The 21831-nt window shown below is 49.1% G+C and overlaps 3 protein-coding genes and 1 non-coding gene across 6 annotated transcripts; 2 read left to right on the forward strand and 2 right to left on the reverse strand.

Moving 5' to 3' along the window:
* Positions 1–99: 99 nt before the first annotated feature.
* trnag-ccc (transfer RNA glycine (anticodon CCC)) lies at positions 100–170 on the reverse strand. The gene has a single exon. It is a non-coding gene; the product is annotated as a tRNA-Gly (tRNA).
* A 237-nt stretch (positions 171–407) lies between these two features.
* prdm9 (PR domain containing 9) lies at positions 408–5335 on the forward strand. 2 transcript variants are annotated; one of them, XM_011602711.2, is made up of 7 exons: positions 408–516; positions 832–935; positions 1004–1108; positions 1192–1469; positions 1585–1652; positions 1803–1993; positions 2096–5335. In XM_011602711.2, exons 2-7 carry the CDS (start codon positions 842–844, stop codon positions 4111–4113), a joined length of 2754 nt encoding a protein of 917 aa, XP_011601013.2. In that variant the 5' UTR covers positions 408–516; positions 832–841; the 3' UTR covers positions 4114–5335. The 2 variants fall into 2 exon arrangements, with proteins under 2 accessions (XP_011601013.2, XP_011601060.2); XM_011602758.2 differs by having other exon boundaries at positions 1016–1108.
* On the reverse strand, positions 4436–16848 carry LOC101063632 (neurabin-2-like). Its single transcript, XM_003961012.3, has 11 exons — positions 16710–16848; positions 15004–16469; positions 9771–9903; positions 9319–9439; positions 8960–9064; positions 7867–7999; positions 6848–7000; positions 6691–6744; positions 6391–6620; positions 6213–6309; positions 4436–5790 (listed from the first exon to the last, which is right to left on the reverse strand). The coding sequence occupies exons 2-11, from the start codon at positions 16369–16371 to the stop codon at positions 5740–5742; spliced, it is 2445 nt and encodes an 814-aa protein (XP_003961061.1). The 5' UTR covers positions 16372–16469; positions 16710–16848; the 3' UTR covers positions 4436–5739.
* Positions 16849–16904: 56 nt separating this feature from the next.
* Positions 16905–21349, forward strand: sgca (sarcoglycan, alpha). 2 transcript variants are annotated; one of them, XM_029845771.1, is made up of 12 exons: positions 16905–17698; positions 17893–18536; positions 18682–18810; positions 18898–19046; positions 19627–19693; positions 19767–19965; positions 20031–20199; positions 20344–20552; positions 20649–20675; positions 20809–20988; positions 21101–21127; positions 21221–21349. In XM_029845771.1, exons 2-12 carry the CDS (start codon positions 18401–18403, stop codon positions 21225–21227), a joined length of 1299 nt encoding a protein of 432 aa, XP_029701631.1. In that variant the 5' UTR covers positions 16905–17698; positions 17893–18400; the 3' UTR covers positions 21228–21349. The 2 variants fall into 2 exon arrangements, with proteins under 2 accessions (XP_029701631.1, XP_003961076.2); XM_003961027.3 differs by having other exon boundaries at positions 17896–18536.
* Positions 21350–21831: the final 482 nt, after the last annotated feature.

Consider the following 21831-nt stretch of genomic DNA (forward strand, 5'->3'; position numbering starts at 1 on the left):
TGCTTTGCGTTAAAGCTCCGTTGCCCTTTGAAAGCATCAAAACGTCTTTGATTGTGACTGATGGGGAAGATTTGCTACAATTGCAAAATGGAAAACAGGTGCGCCGCCCGGGAATCGAACCCGGGTCGCAAGAATGGGAATCTTGCATGATACCACTACACCAGCGGCGCCCATGACTAAATAAGATGTGGAAACTACTAGTTTTGATAAATATAGTTAAGTGTTAATAGAGCCCGATGACACCTGCACAGTAACCACAATAAAGGTCCGGGGAATTAAAGCATCGTCGTTTAAAACACGTTCCAAAATGAATAGAGTACTGTGGGAGGATACAACCGGAGGAGGGCAGCAATACGACATTCGGAGCGCTACCGGCTGAGTACCAAAGAAGAAGAAAGTGCTCATTATTTACTTCCGGTTAGTATTGTTCAACATCCGGGTTTAATGGGTGACTAATCTGGTACGAGTTGAGTGGACACATCCATCCGAGAACTGCTGTTCATGTGATTCTAGCAGGTAAAAATATTAAATTAACTCTGAAAGTAATTGTTCTAATGCCAGTGTTGGTGTTGCTGATATCTGAGTAAAAGTAGTTAGTAACTGCAGAAAGCAATGATAACGCTGTCTTACAAGTCAAAGGCTAAATTAACCCCCAAGTTAACTTTTTTCCCCGAAACAACAGTTATTTCCTCTTGCATACGCCAAATCTATTATATATGACTTATTTTAGAGGATAGCCTAATGTTTGGGCTCGAATACTAACGTTTCGTCTTTCTATGTGACCTGCTGCCATGATAATTTAAAGTTAATGTTCTCTTTAATTTTACACAGGTTTGCATTCATGTCGGGTACAAATAACGACGTGGAGTGGGTTGAAACCACAGAAGAAGTTGTTATAACCGACGATGGCTCCCCATCAGACAACAACCTGGCAGGTATGATTGAGCTCCTTGTTCTTTTCATTTGGATTCGGGGGCTGGTTACCTTACAAACCTACAAATAGTTCCCGTTGCAGTGATAGCAGACCTGGAGTCGGTAAAAACACCCATCCAAAGGTTGTTGGACAGTGTGGGACAAGTGGATAACTTTGAGGCAGATGGTGGATTTTGTAAGGAAGATGCAGCATTTCCATTGTTTTGGATACAGTTTACAGTCTTTTCATGCCTAATCCCAATTTGACCTTGTTTCTAGATTGTGAAGAGTGTCTGGGTCTCTTCCAGAACCAGAGTATTTCTCCAGACATCACTGGTCCATCCTTCATTCTTGACTTTCCAGCTAGCATGGGCATCCCCCAGAGGGCCCTCCTCACTCTGCCCTATGGCCTGGTGATAGGTAGATCTAGTATTCCCAATGCAGGAGTTGGGGTTTTAAATAATGGCCCAGTAGTGTCTCCTGGAATGCACTTCGGACCATATGAAGGGGAAGTTACTGCAAAGGAAAATGCATTGACAAGTCATTTCTCCTGGGAGGTGAGTTTGGAACGGTTACCACGCTGTCATGAATATATCCGTTATTGCTTCCCAACATGTATTCATATCTCTATATATGTGCGTTTTATCATATGGTAAATTTCACTTTCTGCAGATTTACAAAGGGGAGGACACATATGAGTACATTGACGGCGTGAGAGAATCACACTCAAACTGGATGAGGTATTATTCCATGTTTTCATCTTCAGTGTGAAATACTGTATGTCGAACACATCTAGAATTCCTAAACCACGATAGATGGGTTCACTATTTAAGAGTCCATATTCTACCCAAAACAGAAACTTTAAACGTGCATTATTTCTCTCTCTTCAGATATGTCACTTGTGCCCGTAACAAAGAAGAATCAAATTTGTTAGCAGTTGAATACAATAGCATCGTCTTGTTTCACTGCTCTCGCACCATAAACCCTGGGGATGAACTCCTGGTGTGGCCGAGCAGCAAACTTCTGGCCCATTTTACTGACATTTGGTCCCAAGTGTGGTTTAGTCGGGCGAATGGAACAGGTACCTTTGTTTTGTTTTTTTTAATCCTCTAATTATTTGCATTTATTTGAGCATAATTGAGATTTAGCATTATTACAAAATGGTGTCTTTTTGAATTTTCAGGGAGTGATTCAACCCCAACAGCTCCGGTCTTCCTGTGCCCCCACTGCCAGCTGCCCTTCACCACAGAGGCATTCCTTCAGCGGCACATCGAGAGCCTCCACCCTCAGACGACCTCGGACAGTTCCACACCCCCCGATGATGCGGCACAAATGCCTGGCGTTGACTCTGCTAAATCCCTGGTGGTGTTAACGATTGACCCTGCCGGCGCCAACACCTGTGATGACTGCGGCAAGTTTTTCAAGCAGATTCCTCACCTCAGGAGACACAAGCTGTGTGTGCACTCCAACAAACGGCCCTACTGCTGCCCCCAGTGCAGGCGGAGTTTCAGCCAGGCGTCTGGCTTGATCAGACACCAGACGGTTCACAGGAAGCAGGTGGCACCCAAAGACACAGATGTAGCAGAGCAAAACGCAGGAACCAATGAAGAGGAGGACGGCGTGACACCGAGGACAGAAAGTGAGGATGCACCCGAGGAAGGAAAAGAGGTCAGTGAGAACAAGAGTCTACTTGGAGACGTACAGTTAACTGGCACGGTGGACACTTCAGCAGCAGAAGCATCATTGACGTGGTTGGATTGCTCAGACTGTGGTAAGACCTTCAGCAGTAACGCGTCCCTCAGGAGGCACAAGGTGGCCGTGCACGAGAGGTTACGGCCGTACGCCTGCGCCATGTGTCGCAAGTGCTTCAGGCAATACAGCGACCTGATGAGACATTTGCAACATCACCAAAAGCAAAGCCAAGATGGAGACAACGGAGAGCTGCCTCCTGGGACCATAGCCGACACACAGCTTAGCTGCGAGGATTGTTCACTCACGTTTCCTTCTGGAGATGATCTGCAGCAGCACCTCAGTGAGCATCACTCCGAGGAGATCGCGGTGGAGCCGCAGGATGACGTGAGCGGCGATCCAGACTTTAAGCTGAAGCCCTCCGGTGCGAGATCCACCGAATCCTTCCAAAGACACCCTGCACAGCGGCCACAGAGGCTCCGAGCCCGGTCTAGAATTTCCGCCGTAACCAAGCTCATCGCTCCAAAGCGGAGGGTGGTCATCTGCAAAAAGCCCGCTGCTCCAGCTGAGCTCGAACCCACGCAGTCGGACGCGTCCACCCCGAGAAGGTGGTTCAGCTGCAGCCGCTGCAATCGAACGTGTGCGGACCCGGCCGAGCTGGAAGCCCACAAGTGCATGTTGAGACAGCACAAGTGCGGCCAGTGCGGGGCGACCTTCATGAAACCGGGCTTCCTGAAGCGACACCAGCAGACCGTGCACGAGGCTCTGGCCAACATCAGCTGCGAGCGCTGCAACAAAGTCTTCATGACGCCGGGCAGCCTCAGGCAGCATCAGAAGAGCAACGCCTGCGTCAAGTACCACTGCGCGTCCGAGCTCTTCTCCTGCACCTTCTGTCAGTTCTCCTTCACCATGAAGAGCTACCTGCTCAAGCACATCAAGAGGCACCACCCCGCCGAGCGCGCGGCGCCCGGCGAGTCCGACGGCGCCGTGGAGGAAGAGAAGGGGGAAGGCCGGCACGTGTGCCCCCACTGCGGCGAGCGCTGCGCAAGCGCCAGAGAGTTCAAGGCTCACCCGTGCTTCCAGCAGGTGAAGGTGCTCTACCTGTGCACGGACTGCGGCAAAGGATTCACAAACCATTACGGCCTGAAGCAGCACCAGCGCGTGCACACGGGCGAGAAGCCGTACACGTGCCCCCACTGCAACAAAAGCTTCTCGTATAACGGCCAGCTCACCGTGCACCTGAGGACTCACACGGGGGAGAAGCCCTACCTGTGCACCCACTGTGGGGAGAGCTTTCGCCAGTCCGGAGACCTGAAGCGGCACGAGAGGAAGCACACGGGGGTGAGGCCCTACAGCTGCTCCGAGTGTTGCAAGAGCTTCAGCCGGCCGCAGAGCCTGAAAGCCCACCAGATGCTCCACCTGGGGCAGAAAATGTTTAAATGCACCCAGTGTGGGAAGAGCTTTTCCCGCAGCTACCACCTCAGGAGGCACCATCAGAAGATGCACTCGTAGCTTTGGGAGAGAGAGAGACGGAACTCGGCGTTGCACTTCCTGTTATAATAGAGTGGAGGAGGGGCTTATTCTTCTGCTGCAACCTACCACCAGAGGGCAAGAATGCGTTAGCCTGCTCTTCATCTCCATCTTTGTATGATGTCTGTAACAAAAACATTAAAAACCGCCTATTTCTGAAATAGCTTGGTTAGCAGTCCCAGCAAATTGGTTGGTGATTGTTTTGAATCATGTGTTCTTTAGTGTAGTTTTGCATAAAGAAATTTTTCATGCCAAAAATAAACGCTACAGCCACTGTAAGGAAAAAAATACACAACGGCACAAGCACTGTTAACCATTTATTCCACAAAACATACAATGCAAAGCATGTGCACTGTACAAGCCTCCATATGAAAATATTCATAACCATGCCTGTTTCTCCCCACTTCATGAATCTTCATTTATTCCACGACACAGTATTAGTGTCCTAATTAACACTGCTTTTTTTCCCATGGCATTTGTCAGTTTCGGTCATTTCCACCTCGATGTGATTATAAATATTAAGTAAAATTCAAATATTTCAGTCTTAAGATGAACTATACAAACATACCAGTAGATCAGTTGACACAAATAGACTGTCACTTTTTTTTTAGACTGCTAAAATTGGAATAATACACCTGGCAGTGTCGTCCATGTGCTACACACAGAGGTGGCAAGTGCAGCTGCTGGTTAGAGACAGGTTCATCTTTAATAACTCTGCTGCTGGTAACATCTTTTACATCACAGTCCCAGTAATGTTTAATATCAGTAGTCTTAACTAATACCGGTTACACAAGTCCTTGACAAATATCCATTTTTGAGAAAGTGGGGAGGGAATAAAAGATCCATTTTTGTGGCACAGCTGTTGCCGATGCTTCCTTCTGGCTGTGAAGCAGAGGGGTGGAGACGGGAGGGTCGGACGCTCGTTAAAGAGTCTTTAGATGGTAAAAGGAAACACTTCTGAAAGATAGGCAGCAGGTGGTTCTCAAGGATACATACGTCCCCTACAGAGGTTGGGTTACTATGTGTATGACTCGTCACTTCAGACACGTCCACGTTCATTGCGGTGATGCACCGTGTTGGCGTCCGCGGCGCCATCGCTCTCCGTCCAATTTACACCCACTAAAATATACAACGGCCTCCAGTCCCGTTAGTTTTATATTATGTTAAACAATATGCACATTAAAACTTTTTTTTTTTTTTTTTTACAAAGCAAACTGATTGTTGATCCACACAGCGTCACGTTATGTACAAAATAAAAAGGTCACAAAACGAGGCAAAAGGGGTTTTTTTTGTTTTTCTTTTGATTTTTGGCAGTTAAAAGCAACTCTTGGTCTGTCACAAAAACCACGAATTCAAGGATTAAATACTGACCTCCAGAAATTCAAAAAGAAAGAGTAAGCATTTAGAGCTCAACAGAGTTTGTATTCAAGAGGAGAGCGTCCTTCACAGTCCCAGAAATGCTAACGGAAAGAAACGGGGTTCAAACTGGCGGGAATACGGAGCCTGAGGACACATATACAGTATGCGACTAAAAACCGTCACGTCCGAGGTGAGGAAGGTCCTGTGACGCCATCGTCCGACCTCTGAGATGATCAGAGATGAAGGCTTCTATAAAGGTTCAGATTTCAGCTCTTCCATCCTGCTCTCCAGGTCTGCCACCTGCAGACGAAACAGGATGATGTAGAATATTAATATAATTATATAGGTGAATTATTTTACTCATAAACTGTACACTTATGGTTATAAGAGCCCAACTAATCCATGATCACCGAGATAACATAGACTGAAATGGATCAACCTAAGTTAATGTGTTTCGATCTATGCGGCAGTCGGCCAGTAGGGGGCGGTCAAGAGTCGTGTCATCTACTTTCATATTTGGGAAATGGGTGGTGACAACACATGGAAGGTGTTCCGGTAGTAGGAGAAGGTGCCAGAACAACTTCAGAGCACTGCCGAGGTACCCTCGAGCAAGGTACAGAACCCACAAATACCTTGACTAAAACTAATTCATCATTTTACGAGTTCCCACGCGTGCAGGTGTGTATTCATATGGAGTTATATGTCGCAGTGGCTTCGTCTACCTGCTCTTGCAGCTCTCCAGACTCATCTGTCAGGGCCGAAGCTTCAGCTCCGACCTGTGCGCAACGCTGGGTCTCCTTCTTCAGGTATTCGATTTCCCTGGTTCAGAAAGAAGCAGGTCAGTACTGGATCCCATATGCTGCTGAGCTCTCGCAGCGTTCGGCAGAGACGCCGTCTTACTTCTGCTGATATTCTTTGATCAGACGCTTGGCTTTGCTGTACTTGCGCTCCAGGGCTTGATATTGCGACTGGGTCTCTTTCAGGTGCTCGTCCACCGCCTTGCACAGGCTCTGCGCCTCCATCCAGTAGCCCTCCAGCTTCTCCATGCGCTCCTTGTTCTCCTGCAGGGTCTGCTCCAGCTGAGCTTTGTCCATACGCCAGCGCTGCTTCTCCTGCTCAGCGTGGTGCAGCTGGGACGACAACAGAAGTGTCGATAATGTACAGAAATACAGTTTAACTGTGCCATCCTGACTGGTTTACCTTTCGTTTCAGCTGCTGGATCTCAGCCTGGGTCACAGCGTGCTTGATCTGGAGCTTTATCGCAAAAGGAGACCGCAGTTTTAAATACGCATGTACCTGTGAGCGGATACTCTGTGATTCTACAGGAAGGGATCCAATGAAGGGCTCGTTTCATCACCTCTTTGTACTTATGGGCCAGTTTCTCAGGGTCCGTCTCTAGAGGGGACAAGTCCTCGTTCTCTGCCAGATCAAACACCTCGATGGCGCTGGGATAAGATGGACTGACTTCTTCGTCCTCGTCCTCCTCTTCATCCGTCCCGTACTCACCACCCTGCAGGGACGACATGCAAACAAAGACCCATAAATACTTTAAATATGCATTTTCTTTACCTGCAATGCCTCACACTGACCACTAGATGGCGCAGAAGTCCACGTTTACCTAAAACGAGTTTTTACTGAGAGCCAGCCACCATTTTTCTAACATGAATGGAGCAACTTCCTCCCCTCTATTGTAAAGAAGCTACACACAGTCAGAGACCATCCTCTGTTTATGTAAAACTAAAACAAACAAGTCACACGTGGATTAACGATGCAGGACCAAAGAGCACCAAATTTCATTTGTCCTGATTTGTCCGTTTTAGAAGCTATGCTCATCGTTTGGTCGCTCTTAAACCACACACTGGATACAGCAGTGCGGCCCTCTTTTCTCCCCCCCCCCCTTCCCTTTTTTTCCCCCTTGGCAGACAATGAAGAGCCACGTCAAAGAGGGTCACTTGTGTTCAACGTGGTGCTGGGATGAATTTCATAATCCTGAAGGGGAACTGAGAATAAAAGATCGCCGCCGATGCGCCAGAACAGGTTGAAAAGGTTACATAAATGTTAAAGCTCTTTAGCGATGCCGTTGTTATGCAATCAAGCCGCTTCTCTTCCCATTTTTACACGTTTTCTTTTCCCCATTGAAATCTTGCCTCGCAGATTGTAGAATTCATCAGAAATTCGACATAATCTCATCCAGAATTTTCTAACATGCTCTTAACTGCAGTTTCTGTGTGTAGTGAGAAGGGAGGGGGGGGGGCAGAAAACTGATTAGTAAGCATTACATCCTCAGTTCTGCGCTGCAAATTCAAGAACGACGGCCCAAGCGTTTTCCTTGGCTCGCCCATGCACCGCTAATCCCCGAGCCTCCCGGAGACTGACCTCTTGCTCGTCCATGTACTGGTTGTAGCGCTGCTCCATCATCTCCCTCTGCCAGCGCTCCTGCTCCAGCGTCTGCTGGATGAGCTGGGCCACCTCGCTCTGCTCGCCCGGCTTCTCCCGTCCGATCACAAACCTGCATGATTGACAGTCCAGCTCAGACGGGGGGGGGGGGGGGGCTCAGTGGCAGAAATCTAAAAGGTAGCTCAGCTAAAAGGTGCTAATGTATCTTTTTGACACGTTGTGTTAAGATGAAGCGCGATGGAATGTGCGAGTCATCTGATGACAGAAAACTGCTTCCTGTTGCAGACAGATTGGGGATTTGGCCTCTTCTCTGATAAAAATCTAAACCTTCAGCTCCTCTCATTCAGTTTATCGTAGCGTGCTTCATAGAGACGACACATTCCCGGAATGAGACCAACAAATCTCTGTCCAGCAGGTTGCGATGAAGCTATCGACGACGATTAAATGCTAATGGCTGACGAAATGTAAACAACCACACTTCCTGTCTGCACCCATCTGTCTGGTGGTTGTTATGAGTCACAGTTCTGCCCGACACCATCGGCCGTGTCGCAAATTAAAGCTTGAATTATGAATGAGCCCGGATGAAAAGGGAACTCCAAAATGCCAAAGCCACCAATTCCCCTCTCCTGTTTCAAGACGGCTGTGTTTACTTCTGTGGAGTCACATTCAGAGCCTGGAGTGTGCGATCGCGACCCCGACAGAACCCAGATGTAAATCTAAACCGTGGAGAACAAATGGACAGGATGTGGTTAAAGTCGGCCCCCGCGCGTAAAGCTGCTCGTCGGCCGCGCATCGAGAGGAAACCACTTCTTCGACCACGACGGCTGCTGAAGTGAGTCGTGGCAGCAAACGCTGAAGAGAGAAATAGCTTCCGAATGCTACACACACCTACTGTATGCATGAAACACTAGAAAAAGTGCACGTTCACATGCACACAGTGCCGCCATGCTGGTATTCCCGTTTGAATTCAGGTCAAACCCATGGCCCATGGCCACAGTTTTGAGTTAAGAGTTACAGAGAGGTACCGAGGCTGTTCGGAGGGTTCCCCGCACGTCTAGCCGCTGTTGCTTACTTGACGGTTCCGGAGGTGTTGCGGAGAACAGAGGCGGCGAAACTCTGAGTGACGCCCACCAAACTGGTACCGTCCACCTCCACGATCAGATCATTCACCAGGATCCTGGGGGGGGAGGCAGAGGGACAGACAAGGTCAGGGTTGGTGGTAATAGCTCCGCGGCTTCTGCTCAATCATCTGAGCCCACACGGGTCCGGCTCCATTCAAGAGCCGATTCTTGGCAGCAGCTTTTACAGTACGCGCGGCTGCCAAGATCCAAGGACGGCACGAGAGGCAGAAGCAAATAAAGCTGCCAGGCAAACCTGGAGCCGACATTTGGTTGAGGGAAGCAAAGGCCCCTTCAGTTGGAATCATCGTACCTGCCATCTCGGAAGGCTGCGCCTCCATCTGTGACGGTCTTCACAAAGATGCCCAGCTTCTCCAGGCCCATGTCGGCCCCCGCGCCCATCCCAATAATACTGATGCCCAGCCCGTCACCATCTGAGAGAGAGCGCAGAATCACATCAGAATGTACAGTAGGAAGGGAATCCAACAATGGTCAGGGGGAGGTGACAGGACACACACACACTCACTCACTCACTCATAGGGGGTAATTAAAGTGCATATTTGTGGGGGCAATCCTGCAGGAACTGAGGGAGGAAGCAAGAGCGACGTGAGGGTTACGCTTCCAGCTCTCACATGTGCTTTAAAGGTGAGAACAGCACCGCAACCAACTCTCTTCCTTCTTTCACACTTGTGTTTCTCACACAGCTGCCATGCAAAGATATCTAAATTTAGCAATTAATCAAATTGTTCTGAAGAATAGTTCTACCTTTCTCTAGCTCCACGGGGAACAGGTCCAGCCTCTCCACCCTCTTCTCCAGCTCGTACTCAGCCGACGCCGCCATGGGGTCCACATCTTCGTTGCGCCTGTCGTAGTCCTCGTTCGGGTACGTGGCGAACACCTGCAGGAGGGGGCGGCAACGCTGAATCAGACTAGGGTGGCATTTCTGGGATTTGCCTCTCTTAGCACGGATTAGCTTAGCTTCATTCCGCTTCCTTCTTTCCCTCCTGTGACGCCACAAATTCAGTATTGCGATCAGCGGGTGAGATTTCACTTCATGACGTTTTCAGTTTATTTCCTAAAGCGTGCATCACTTAAGCTGGGGGGGGGGGGGGGGGGGGGTATCTGATACACTCAGAGGAGAAGTCCCTGATCTCCATTCAGCTCCTCTCATCACAAATGAATCCCTGTGGCTGGTGAACTCGGTTCCAAAACAACTGCAGCTTAACGCTCAAGATCCGTCAAACGGAGGAGGGCTCGAATCAATCAGACCTACTGAAGTTGCTCTTGTGAAAATAGAAGCTTCCGTTTCGGGGCCCAAATTCCGACGCTCACTCTGGTCTAAGAGGATGGCAGTTTACATAACCACCCCCAGCATGCTAATGTAGGCTCTCTCTCTCTCTCTTTCTCTCTCTCTCTTCACACAAGCTGATAGCAACAAAGCCTCACTTTCACTCCTTCAAGGTAATTGTGCATGCACCACCTTGCATGCTCCACTAATTCAGAGCTGGAACTTCTCCTTTCACACATTCTGTATCCTCGCTCTTTATTCACTTTCTCTCCCCCCTTTGTTCAAGCCACTATAACTTTTTTTTTTTTTTTACAATTGCTTGTGAACGTTTTCTCGCCTCGCAGTTCTTCCCATCTGTGGAACACAGAAGCATCTCCGTGGCTTCAGTTTTGCCCTTCAGAGAAACGAAAAACCCCACAGTGGCTTTGAAACGTAAACATCACCTCTCCAGGGTTTAATCGTTATAATTACATTTTCATGCATTATTGAATGCTGCACTCACAAAACCGCCGCTATTTAACCATTTGCGGCGTGATTCCGGTGAAAAGCAGAACCTGGCACCGCCGTCGAAGTCTAATGGCTTTTGATTTAGGTTACCTTCGTATTTAGAGGGATTAGCAGAATGTGGATTACATGACACACAAAATACACTGTTAGCATCGGAAGTAGCGGGAATACAACAACAGCAGAGTGCACGGAGATTACGTGTGCACTGCAGTGTCCCCAACGCCGCACTGCTTCACTCTCTTTACAGCGAAAAGATCAACAGGCCACAGCTGGTGGCGTGCGCAGCTCTCGGTTTCTGCAGCCACGGAGCAGCACCAGATCGACTGAGGAGCTTCGGCAGCTTTTTAGAAACTGAAAAAAACAACAGCCACGATCAGATGTGTGTCACGGCCTCCAGCCGGGGGCAAGCGCATGATCTGGATGGTAAGACGGCGTTGGGAGTTCGCTTACCGGTTCCCCTCATTCTTGATGTTCAAAACGCAACCTGTGGGAAGGTGGGGGGGGGGGCACAGGACAAGGACTTCTCCTACTGTGAGGCGCTATCTTAAGAAGACAAACATTGGGATTAATGGCAGCGTGGTGGTGGGGGGGGGGGGGGGGGGGGCTGGAGTGGAGAACTGTTCCAGTTGTGGCAGATAGTAGGTCAGAGGAGCTAACAGATGGCCAGGAAACTCCCTTCCTCCCTCCCTCTGCTGCCAACTGACTGGCTGGGATGTCCTACAAAAGCCGCGTGGGCAGCTTGCTCGGGCTACTCCGCAGCTAGCAGACTGTATTCGTACCTCCACAGAGCGCCCACCTCAGCCTGCCGACGGTAGTAAAAATGGCAGCTACCATTGTTGTGGAGAAGTTTTAGCTAAATGATAGCCCTCCCAGGAGGCCTTGTCCCCACAGTTGGACTCCATCTTTGTGGCCCTCAGGCAACTAGCAGATATTAAACAGTCAAGTCAGCGCCGCCTTGTCCCTCAACACACCAGCCACAGCAGTAAGTCAGCTGTTGTGTTTCCTTCCCTGTGAACTCTCCAAAAACAGTTCTAATTTTGGATTCTGACGATGGGATGTGCAGAGGCAACGCTGCTGCTTTTATTACAACAGAAGCAGCTTGTTTCCACTCGGTCTCTCCACATTCTCTGCCCAACTTTCCATCTCTTTTTTTACTCGGGCTATTCTTGCTGAATGTGAGCTGCAGTGCCGCGTTCTAGCTCAGCCACATATGCCAAAAGGCTTTATTGTGCTGCAGTTCTCAGACTACACTTATGTTGATGAGATTAATTAAAATCTGAACAATGAATCGCCAAAATGCCACCGGTTGGATATGTGCAAAAGTCTGGTGATTGCATCTTAATCCTGTTTATATTTGGACTCTCCGATGCTCCTTGCTGTCTGCCACTGTTCTCCAGCCAATAAAATGGATAGGGTGGTCATAGTAACGGTTGCGCGGCACCAGAGCCTGTGTATTTTGCCTGGCCGGTGTTTGGACAGTCGTGTTAAGGCTTACGGCTGACCCCATGCTAGCATGGCTGCATGGAAATAAGGTCAGTGACAGCAAAGCAGCATGTGGGTGCAGAGAAAGGAGTCCTTTTAGATCGTTCTCACTGTCGGAAAGAAAAAAAAAACGAAAAAATATTCTTCACTAACATCAATATATCTTCTAGCCTTTGTCCTTTCCCAGTTAGCATAATTGAAATGAGTGTAACTTGACTTTGTGGTAGCAGCGCAGGTGCATGACCTGATGGGGAGACAACAGGATGCAGGGGACGGAACAGCCAGACGGTTGTGTGGCTCGTCAGCTAGCCTCGTCAGGTAGCACGATGCTTACAGTGAAAGCCCCCACCACCGCAGCCACCGCAGCAGGACTAAGAAGTGGGGCAGCGTGACCTTCCTGATAATCTGTCTGGTCTCCCAGCCGACGCGCTGCATGAAATATGGCGGGCTGGCTGAATCCGAAGCAGGAGACGGCGCGAGGATACAGTGACATAGAGGAGTCGTAACACTACAGCAGGGAGGACAGCTTAGAGATGTGCGGGAAGAAGACGCCCAATGAGCGAGCGCACGTGTGGGGCGGGAAGGTGATTCTGGTGCGTGGAAAATAAATCTGATTATTTCAGGTTCGGTGGGAAGGCAGCACAAATCCAGCAGACAGTGTCATTTTTTTAATTTTTTTTTTTTTACACGAGCCACCATCAAACTCGACAACACTGCGAGCGGCTGCGTGGTGAACTTTGGCATTCAGGGACAATTATGGTCTGAAGCTAAAACAAACCGTCCCGAGACATAAATAAGAAATGAATAAGACACCAGAGGCAGCCTTCCTGCCTTCGACAAGGTGGCGGCTCTCGAAAGCATGGCGATAACAATGCTGCTATTTTTACTAACAGCGGGAGACTGGTGACAAAGAGCGAGAGGGAGAGAATACGGAGCGAGAGAACGAGTCTCGGGAGGAGCACACAAAGGCTACAGTGTGAACTCCACCCCAAGCAGAGCTGCTATTTTTGCCAGCTTGATAAGACACGAGACAGTTTGTTAAGAAGCCATTAGAGAGAGTGGAAATGCACCCTAAAAGTGGGCAGCACCTGCGTGGAGGAGGACGCTGACGCTCCGTGACGCTGTCTGAAGCTGGCAGCTATACAGCTGCATGACATTTGAGCTGCAGAATGACACCCCTCCCAGTTGACCTTGTGGTCCCCCCACTCCTTTTCTTTTACACGCATCCACCCCAGCATCAGGCTCCACAACAAAGGCCACACTGATGCAGCATAAAGGCCTCGGCGGGGGGTTATTCCGCGATGACGGCAACGGGGGTCAGGGCGCAAATTCCGCCCTTCTCCATCTCCGCCTGTGAGTTATGACTTCCGCATCTGACGTACGCAGAGCCATCCATCTCGGACCTCGCGAGGGTAAAATAATGTGGCAGGAGTCTCCCACCTGCAGCACGACTGCGCGATGGGAACTCAGATAGCAGGTTTATGACATTTTCAGCAGGGTGGAGGCGGATTGTTTCTGGAAATTAGAGTTTTGATATTGGCTTACAGCAAATACCTCAGAATTTTCCACTCTTACAGTGTTGGAAAAGCATAAATATCACGAGACTGGAGTAAAAGTTCCAAAAGCGTCTTGATTATCGACAACTGGACAAGACGTAGGATCCAAGACAATAAATAATCATCCATAATATGGATGTTTTGGATGCTTTATGATAAGGGAAGAGCATGTTTTCTCCAAAGGAGCTCAAACACAGACGAAAGCCTCAGTGCCCTCAGACTGCAGGCCGATGTGCAGCCATGGGGGAAAAGCAGCCTCTGCGTTGTCACTGACATCGCTCTGTGCAAGAGAGGGTGCATGTGATGCACGGTGGCAACGGGGCCGCCTCTGCAAGCCTCAGACCTCAAGGCAGAGCAGAGGCTGGGGAGAATCTGACGTTCACATCCAGATCATTAAAGCCTCCCAGACAGACACAGACACACACTCCCCCTCATCTCCCCTCTGCTTTGATGTCACTGGTCCAGTCTCCCTTCCCGTCTCTTTCCAACACAAAAGAAACACAGGATTCCTGCTTCCATCAGCACTGGAGCCAGTATCTGCATCTTTAGAATCAGCAATCATCCTCATTATTCCCCCCCCCAGACTTCTGCTGCTGGGCAAGCGGGGTCGTCGTCTGCAACTCCCGCGTCGTTGACAAATCAAAAGGTCAGCGTCAGACACGGCAGCTAAGTGAGTTCTTCAAACCAGCTGACAGCAACGGCGGATATGATTGGCCCACAGCGGAAAATCTTAAGGTCAAAATTCATCCACTCAACACGGGAATGAATAAAGGCTGGAAAAAAGCCCCAATACTCTGGAGGAAGAGCAAAAGTGAGCATAAGCCAGTACAACTAGATCTACACATGCAGGTATGATAGTGCACACTAATCCTGATCAATTATTAGCACCACAAATACTGATACCGGAATAATAAATCCCTGATAAATAAGTAAAAAACCCTCTCTCCTGAGATAAATAATTCATAGCGCTGACGTTTGTTGAAATTCTGAGTCTATTCATTTCATATTTATTCATCGCGTAATTTAACGTACGGACGTTAACGCCAAATCCCGTCACCAACAGGGCGCTGGTGTCGGGGTCGAGGAGCCACCACTGCTTCAATGAGCTATTTTTCCAGGTTCCAAACAACCCCGTGGAGATCATCTCCCACTCAGTGCCTCTCACCTTGATGGGCTCCGTGCTGAAGCGGATCTTCCTGGAAGGGGGCGGCTCCTCCTCCACCGGCAGACCGACGATCTCCACGCAGCTGGACTCGGGGTCGTAGCGGTCGTCGTCCTCGTCCTCGTCTTCGTCTTCCTCGTCTTCGTCCACCTGGCTCCCTCCGTAGTCCTCCCCCGCCGCACTGTAGGTACTGATATCCAGGGACTCCAGTTCAGACTGGTCCTCTCTGAGCGTCCTGTCCTCCACCCTCTCGGCATCTCTGGACACCGCGTCCTCCTCGTAATACCCGTGCCCCCCCTGGCCCTTTGGAGAGCCCCGCTTCTCACCGGTGGCTTCTCCGTTCTCCACAGAGACCTGGGGGTCATTTTGCAGCGTGGTGCCGCTCAGCTTCTTGGGTGCGACCTCGACTTTTGCCTCCACGCCCGCATCCGAAACTGTCTTTTCTATCTGTTCTATTTCTAGCTCATCTGCTGTGCTGAAATGTTGGTCGGCACGTTGAGCTCCGTTAATGCTGTCAGATGGGGGACTCAGCTTTCCCCTGGGGGCCCTTGTAGACCCCTGTTGGCCTCTCTGATTGTTACCCTCTTCCTCCTTGCCAGCTGCAAAGGCACTAACTCTCTTTGTGATTATCCTGGAGTTCAACACACCCACCTTGGCGCTGACACCCCTGGATGGGAGTGGTGGGGTGGAGGAAAGGCGGTGGAGGTTGTTCCGGAGTTCTGCAGCGCGTTCGAACACGGCACTGAGCTGACTGACCGTGGGGGACACGGCCTCGCTGGTGTCCAGGCTGTCCAGTGACTCCGTGCTGCCGTTGAAACGCGCCACCATGTCCAGCCTGCCATCCTGGAAGCTAGCGGCCTTGTCTGCCTTCAGCAGAACCCTGGTGGTGGACAGCTTTTCCTGCTGCTGTCGCTCCTGCTGCTCAAAGATTCGCCGGGTCTCCTGCAGCTTGGAGTAGCTGGGCGACGAGGCCCGCTGCTGGCCGTTTTCCGGTTTGGGGTCGAATTTGTTAACGCGCTCGGACACGGTGGAGCCGAGCTTCAGCAGCGCGCTGTGGTCCACGTTTTCATTCAGGCTCCCTGCTCTGGGGAGGGAGAGGCGCACCGATTTCTCGGCGTTTTTAGCCGCTTCCTCCCCCTCTGCATCGGCTGGGGACGTGCTCTGCATCTGCTGAAACATGTTCTTGATACGGTGCACGTTGGAGCCGTACCTGCGCCCCCGGGGGCCCTCCTGCAGGTCCCCGTTTGCAGCATTGTCTTTGACTGGCTTCAGGGCCTGCATCCCCGCCTCGTACGCGTTCCTGTGCGGAGATGGGCTCCGGAGCGTAGAACCAGAGCCGGTGCTCTTGGAGGTGGATTCCGTCTTCATCATGGTCAGTCAAACGGCGCAACGGATGCTCAACGACGGCATGTCCTCAACCAAATCTGTGTTTACCCACGGCAGCTGATCCTCCCAAGGTGGCGCTTAGACTAGACCGGCAGATGGGGAGAAACAAAAACAACAGATCGCATTAAAGGCCTGCCTGCATCCGCTGCAATTCTCGTCCGATGCAACGGTGAAAGTGTGCACGATGCATCTGTCATGAGCTCCTTCTCCGTCACTGTACGCGCCTAACCGACATGTGAACGCAACAGTCATTAAAACGTCTCAAAAAGAAGTAGAACAGTCATGAGCGGCGGATTTACCGCGGCCGACGACAGATTGCTTACGTTTAATCCCTTTTTACAGGCAGCATCATTTTGATCTCTTCATTCTGTGGCTGCAGATTTCTGCTTCTCGTCTCGCAGCGGCACCGCGCTGCTGCCGCATGCGGAGGGAGCCGCCGGGTCCTAGCGCCGGTGGCCCGGTACGGGCTAACGGTAGCCGCTACAAGCGCTGTGGGCGACCGCTTGGCTGAACTTGGGAGTCGTTTATCCATACAAGAAGAAATATACACCCACGGCCGTGTTTATATGTTGTTTTTCGCCTACGTCACGCAAACCAGGCTAACGTAGCTCGCAGAGAAGCTGCGGATAGGTTAAGCTAAGCTAAGCTAATGACTGGAAGCTGCAGCTAAAAAATAACGACAAACGTTTGAACTGTTGGCCAAGCGTTCCAATTATTTTTTTTATTTTTTATTTTTTTAAAAGAGGCCCATAGAAGCCATTAAGCTGAATAAGCAACATCATTACATAGTTTTATGTCTTGTGATTTGTGACCAGATTACAACCAGGCTGAAGAGATACAACATAAAGCTCTAATTTTAAATGTCATATCAAAAGTCAATGATACTGTTTGGTATTAACAGCAGGCCTTGAAAATAATTTACAGCTTCTTAGGGTGGATGCATGTTCCATCGACACAATTAGGATATGATAAACCTTGATTTCAAATTATTCTAACGTTTATTGGGTTATCAATTAAGCTATAAAGTGTTATTAATTAATAATGAAATGCTAAGTTCAAAGGTAATGTCCATATAAAGGTCCATTTTAAGTCAAATTATTGAGATATTGCCTAATTACTTTCAGATTTAAGACTGATTTGGAGAGACTGTCATGCTAATAGACCTGTTATGGTCAGATGTTGCCTGCACAAAGGCTGATGAGCGTTAGGACCCAGTTTGAGGAGCTCTGCTGAGAACACATCCGTTATTTGGAGGCCACATTGTTGCTTCCTGCATCTGTGCTGATAGATACATTAAACAGCACTGCTGAAGGTAGACAAAGCATTTCCCATTTTTGGTGGACGGTGCCTTTTTAATCCACCCACACTGCTCTGGTTCCTGCATTTTCATTTGGGGGGGGGTGAACAATCTACAGATGAACCACTTTGATGCAGCTGCACAGAAGTGTTACATGTCTTCCTCTGTTAATATTCTGATTTATTTATTTGACTTTTTTTTAAATCAAGCAGCAACAGCAGGTTTTCCTCTCAGAGCAGTGGAGGGTCCATGATGACATGTTGAAGGACATGAGGCGGAGGACTAAAAAGACCAAAGGGCTTCGTGCTGAGTGAGCTTGTAACAGGAGGACTATAGCGCCACCTAGCTTTCTGTCAGGTTGGTGTGTGACAGTAAAAAGGGAAAACCTCCACTGGAAAGGCTAATTAAATACATTCTCTCCCAAGAGCAGATAAATCATTGTTTTACTATTGACCAACTAATGGAACTCATCTGGATTTTGGATCTAATGATTAAAATTTAAAAAAGTTCAGTTAGTTCAGTTGTACAGGATTAGTTTGGAGGATAGTTTAGATGCAGTGAGACATTCTGCTGAGGTAAGAAATGATGTAAAAGTACAAGAGTTCAAGTCGGGCGGTTTCGTCTTCTGTAATGGACCAAACTTTCTGTTGAGAAATCCACATTATTGGTAAGGATTCGGTTTCAACGACAGCAGCTCTCGGGCTCCTCTGCTGCCGGATGTTTTTAGGTGTGGGAGGCAAAAATAGCTCAAGCATGTCTTCTGCTGCGACCCCCCGCCCCCTCCACTTGCCTCTGTCAATCACAGGCCCGAACAAGATGGCAGGCGACTGGAGCTGCGTCTTCTCTCTGGCAGGCAAGTTTATTCCTGATTGTTTCAGTTTTGTGGGTCTGATTTTCGCGGCCGTGGAGGTTTATCTGGCGCCGCGCTGTCGTGAAATTTTTACCATTTGCATGAACTCTTCCTCTCTGTGTGTGTTTATTTTAACGCCCTCACACAGTGTGTGTTGCCAGTCTACTGGGGGCCAATGCAGAGATCAAGCTCACCATCCCCGTGGGGAGGATATTTACATACGAGCTGATGAGAGAGACTTTCCAAAACGACTTTGAACCTTTGACAAAACTCTACGGTAACATCTTCCTCTCCAGGATTTCTCTCCCCTCACTGCTGGTCGGACAGCCTTCCAATATCTCTCCTCTTTTCTGTGTATGAGCAGGGCGCTTGTACGGTGACCCCATCACCTTTAAGTGCAACCTGCAGAACTTCCCAGATCTGCCAGAGTGGCTCCGCTTCACCCAGAGGCATCAGTATGATAACGGCTTCCTGTACGGCTCGCCAACGTCTCCGGGGAAAAACGTGATTGAGGTGTGACGCCATTCCTTCCCACCAGAAACCTGACTAGTTCCAGCTCACACTCAGAGTTTCGAGTCTCGTTTTAAAAGATTCCGATCTGTCTCCTCACCTGTGGGCCCACTTCTCCCCCGTCTTTAACTGTTTTAGACCTCCCCGTGCACATCAGGGTCTCAATACAAGCGCCAGTGCGACACGTGTCAGTGCGACTGACACGTACCAGCGTTGAACATCAGGTCTCGCTGTCGGCCGGTTGGAGAGTTTCTCTCTGGAGCTTCTGTTTGCAAAGCCACATTAAAGATTCAGGAGGCGCACGTGCTTCCTTTGGAGGTCGTGTCCCAGTCTGTCAGAGAGAATTCGCTCCAGATTACAGCAGTAGTCCAGATTAGGTTTAAACAGACGACAGCCGCAGAGGGGGATTACAGCAGTTCAAGACATGGACCTCTTAACATATGACAAGATGCAGTTATTATCATTCAAGATAACAGTTGTATGTTGTAAATGATTGATTTATTTAGCAGAAATGCAGCATTTCTCTGACTGCACGGCTAGGAAGTTTACAAAGCAGTGGTGACACCGTTCCTTTTTCTGACAGATCTACGCCACCAACAAGCGAAGCTACGAGGTCGTCAGGCACATACTGGTCATCAAAGTGGTAGCAGGTATGGACGCTGCAGACGGCGGTGGGTTGAGACATAAAAAGGGGCTGATGAACGCCTCTGCTCTTATTTCCAGAGAAGATGCTGCCTTATCAGGCAGAGTTCTTCATCAAGCTGAGGGAGATTGAGAAAGTGCTGCCCTCTTCTGTCCAGGATGAGATAAGGCAGGATTTACAGAAGCTGTGGGACACGGAGGCCTTGGAAATAGTGAATATCAGCAACGCCCTCGATCGTGGCGGCAGAGTTCCTCTGCCTCTGGCGGGTCACTTTGAAGGGTAAACAGATCTGCGCCGCTGTGACGTGTGTGTCGCGTATTTAACAAAGTTCTGACTTTGATCAGGGTGTATGTGAAGGTGGGGTCAGAGCAGTACTTCTCAAACTGCCTTCTGATGGTGCTGAGGCCGCAGCACCAGAAACAGTGTAGGGCAGGGGCCAAGGTCAAGGCCCCCGGGGGCTGCAACTTCTGCAGCATTCCTAGCAACTGCATCAGCTGGTGCAAGACGGAGCTGGTGAGGTTTTAATATCAATTCTTTATGAGCGAAACTGTATAATAGATGAGGGAGGACTGCCGTGTTTGGTCAGAACCCATCAGAAGGAAAAACCTGTGTCAATAATTGGCTTTGTCTTTGCTCCCCCCGCCCCCTTTTTATCAGTTTGATCTGACAAAGCAGGAGCCGAGCCCCCCTCCTCCCACTGTGGGACCTGGGATCCTGGAGAGCGGAGGTGAATTTGACCCTCTCGAGTCGCCTCCGAGCGTCGACTTTTTCCCCGATTACATCGTGACGGTGATCGTGCCCCTGATCATCGCCATCGTCCTGTGTCTGCTGCTGGCCTACATCATGTTTGGCAGGAGAGAGGGAGTGTATGCGCTCGATTATTTATTTTGCAATCTCCAGATCAGTCGGTGCTACTTTGAAAGACGTTTTATTTGTGAATTTTCCTTGTGTTTTTTCTGCAGACAAAAAAGAAATGCAAGGACAAACCAGTGAGTCCGCCCGGTCCTCCACTGTTTATGAAGCTTATAAATTTAGCTCAGTTTTGCATTTTGTTCTTTGTCTTCATCTTTTAAGCCAATTTTATGCATTAAAAAAGTATTTGAATGTTCCTCTGTGCTGCAGAATCCAGCTGTACCACCACCAAACCATCCACGGGAACACGGACGAGCTCAGGAACATGGCTGGAAGCCGCAGAGTTCCTCCGCCACTGTCCACACTGCCCATGTTCAACAGCCGGACCGGCGATGAGAGTCCGCCGCTGCAGTCCGACAGTCCCAGCATTCCGCTGATCATGGCCCAGTAGTAAGGAGCCAACGCACTGATTCTTTACCATCCATACTGAGACTGCTGTGATTAGCATTACTGAATCAATGGATCACTTTGAGTTATGTTGTGTATTTTTTGTTTTGTGCAGTGATCCTCACAGTGACACTCTGCCCAGGTAAATCCACAGATGCCAATGTGGTCCATATTTAGTCATCTTCTTTGTTATTTTGCAAAATTCCACTGACGAGAACTCATTTGTCTTTTGCAGGAAGTGAAGATTGTCAAAGTGCCACTCCTGCGGTCCACTGCTGGCAAGATATATATTTGCTGTGGGAAAATGTTGTGTTTTATTCTTCAGATGTGTTTGAAATAAATCAGCAGTAAGGTTCGGGAATTAGTCATTTTCCTTTTCGTGGTTTTTTACCATCTGCTGGGGAGGCTTCCTTTTATCCAGGCTGTTGCTTTTACTTTCCGCCAGGTGGCACTGGTGCGCCTCTCGATTTCGTAGTTTAAGACAGGCACATCTTTCTCTCAAACCTGTTCTGTTTTCAAACTGAACTGTATTTAACTACAGTTTTAGATCGAGCGTCTCGTGTTTTATAATTTGGAGAAATATAAAAATAGTTACTGTGTGAAGCATTTGGCCTTGTTTTCACTGCTGCTACATATCAAGGTAGCCAGTGCAACTGTTGTGGAACAGTTGATTGCTAAGCTAATTCTATTCAACTGTCATTTACAAGAAGTTGCAGTTCAACTCAATTTAGGTCCAATAGAATCAACTTTGGTTAAAACCTGAGGCTAGTTTCACAACAGTTGCAAAAACAGGACAGTGAAAACTCACTGAGTAGACCACTTCACATGCTTTATTTCAGCACCCAA

This window comes from Takifugu rubripes, chromosome 1 (genome assembly GCF_901000725.2).
Source record: "Takifugu rubripes chromosome 1, fTakRub1.2, whole genome shotgun sequence".
Lineage (NCBI taxonomy): Eukaryota > Metazoa > Chordata > Actinopteri > Tetraodontiformes > Tetraodontidae > Takifugu > Takifugu rubripes.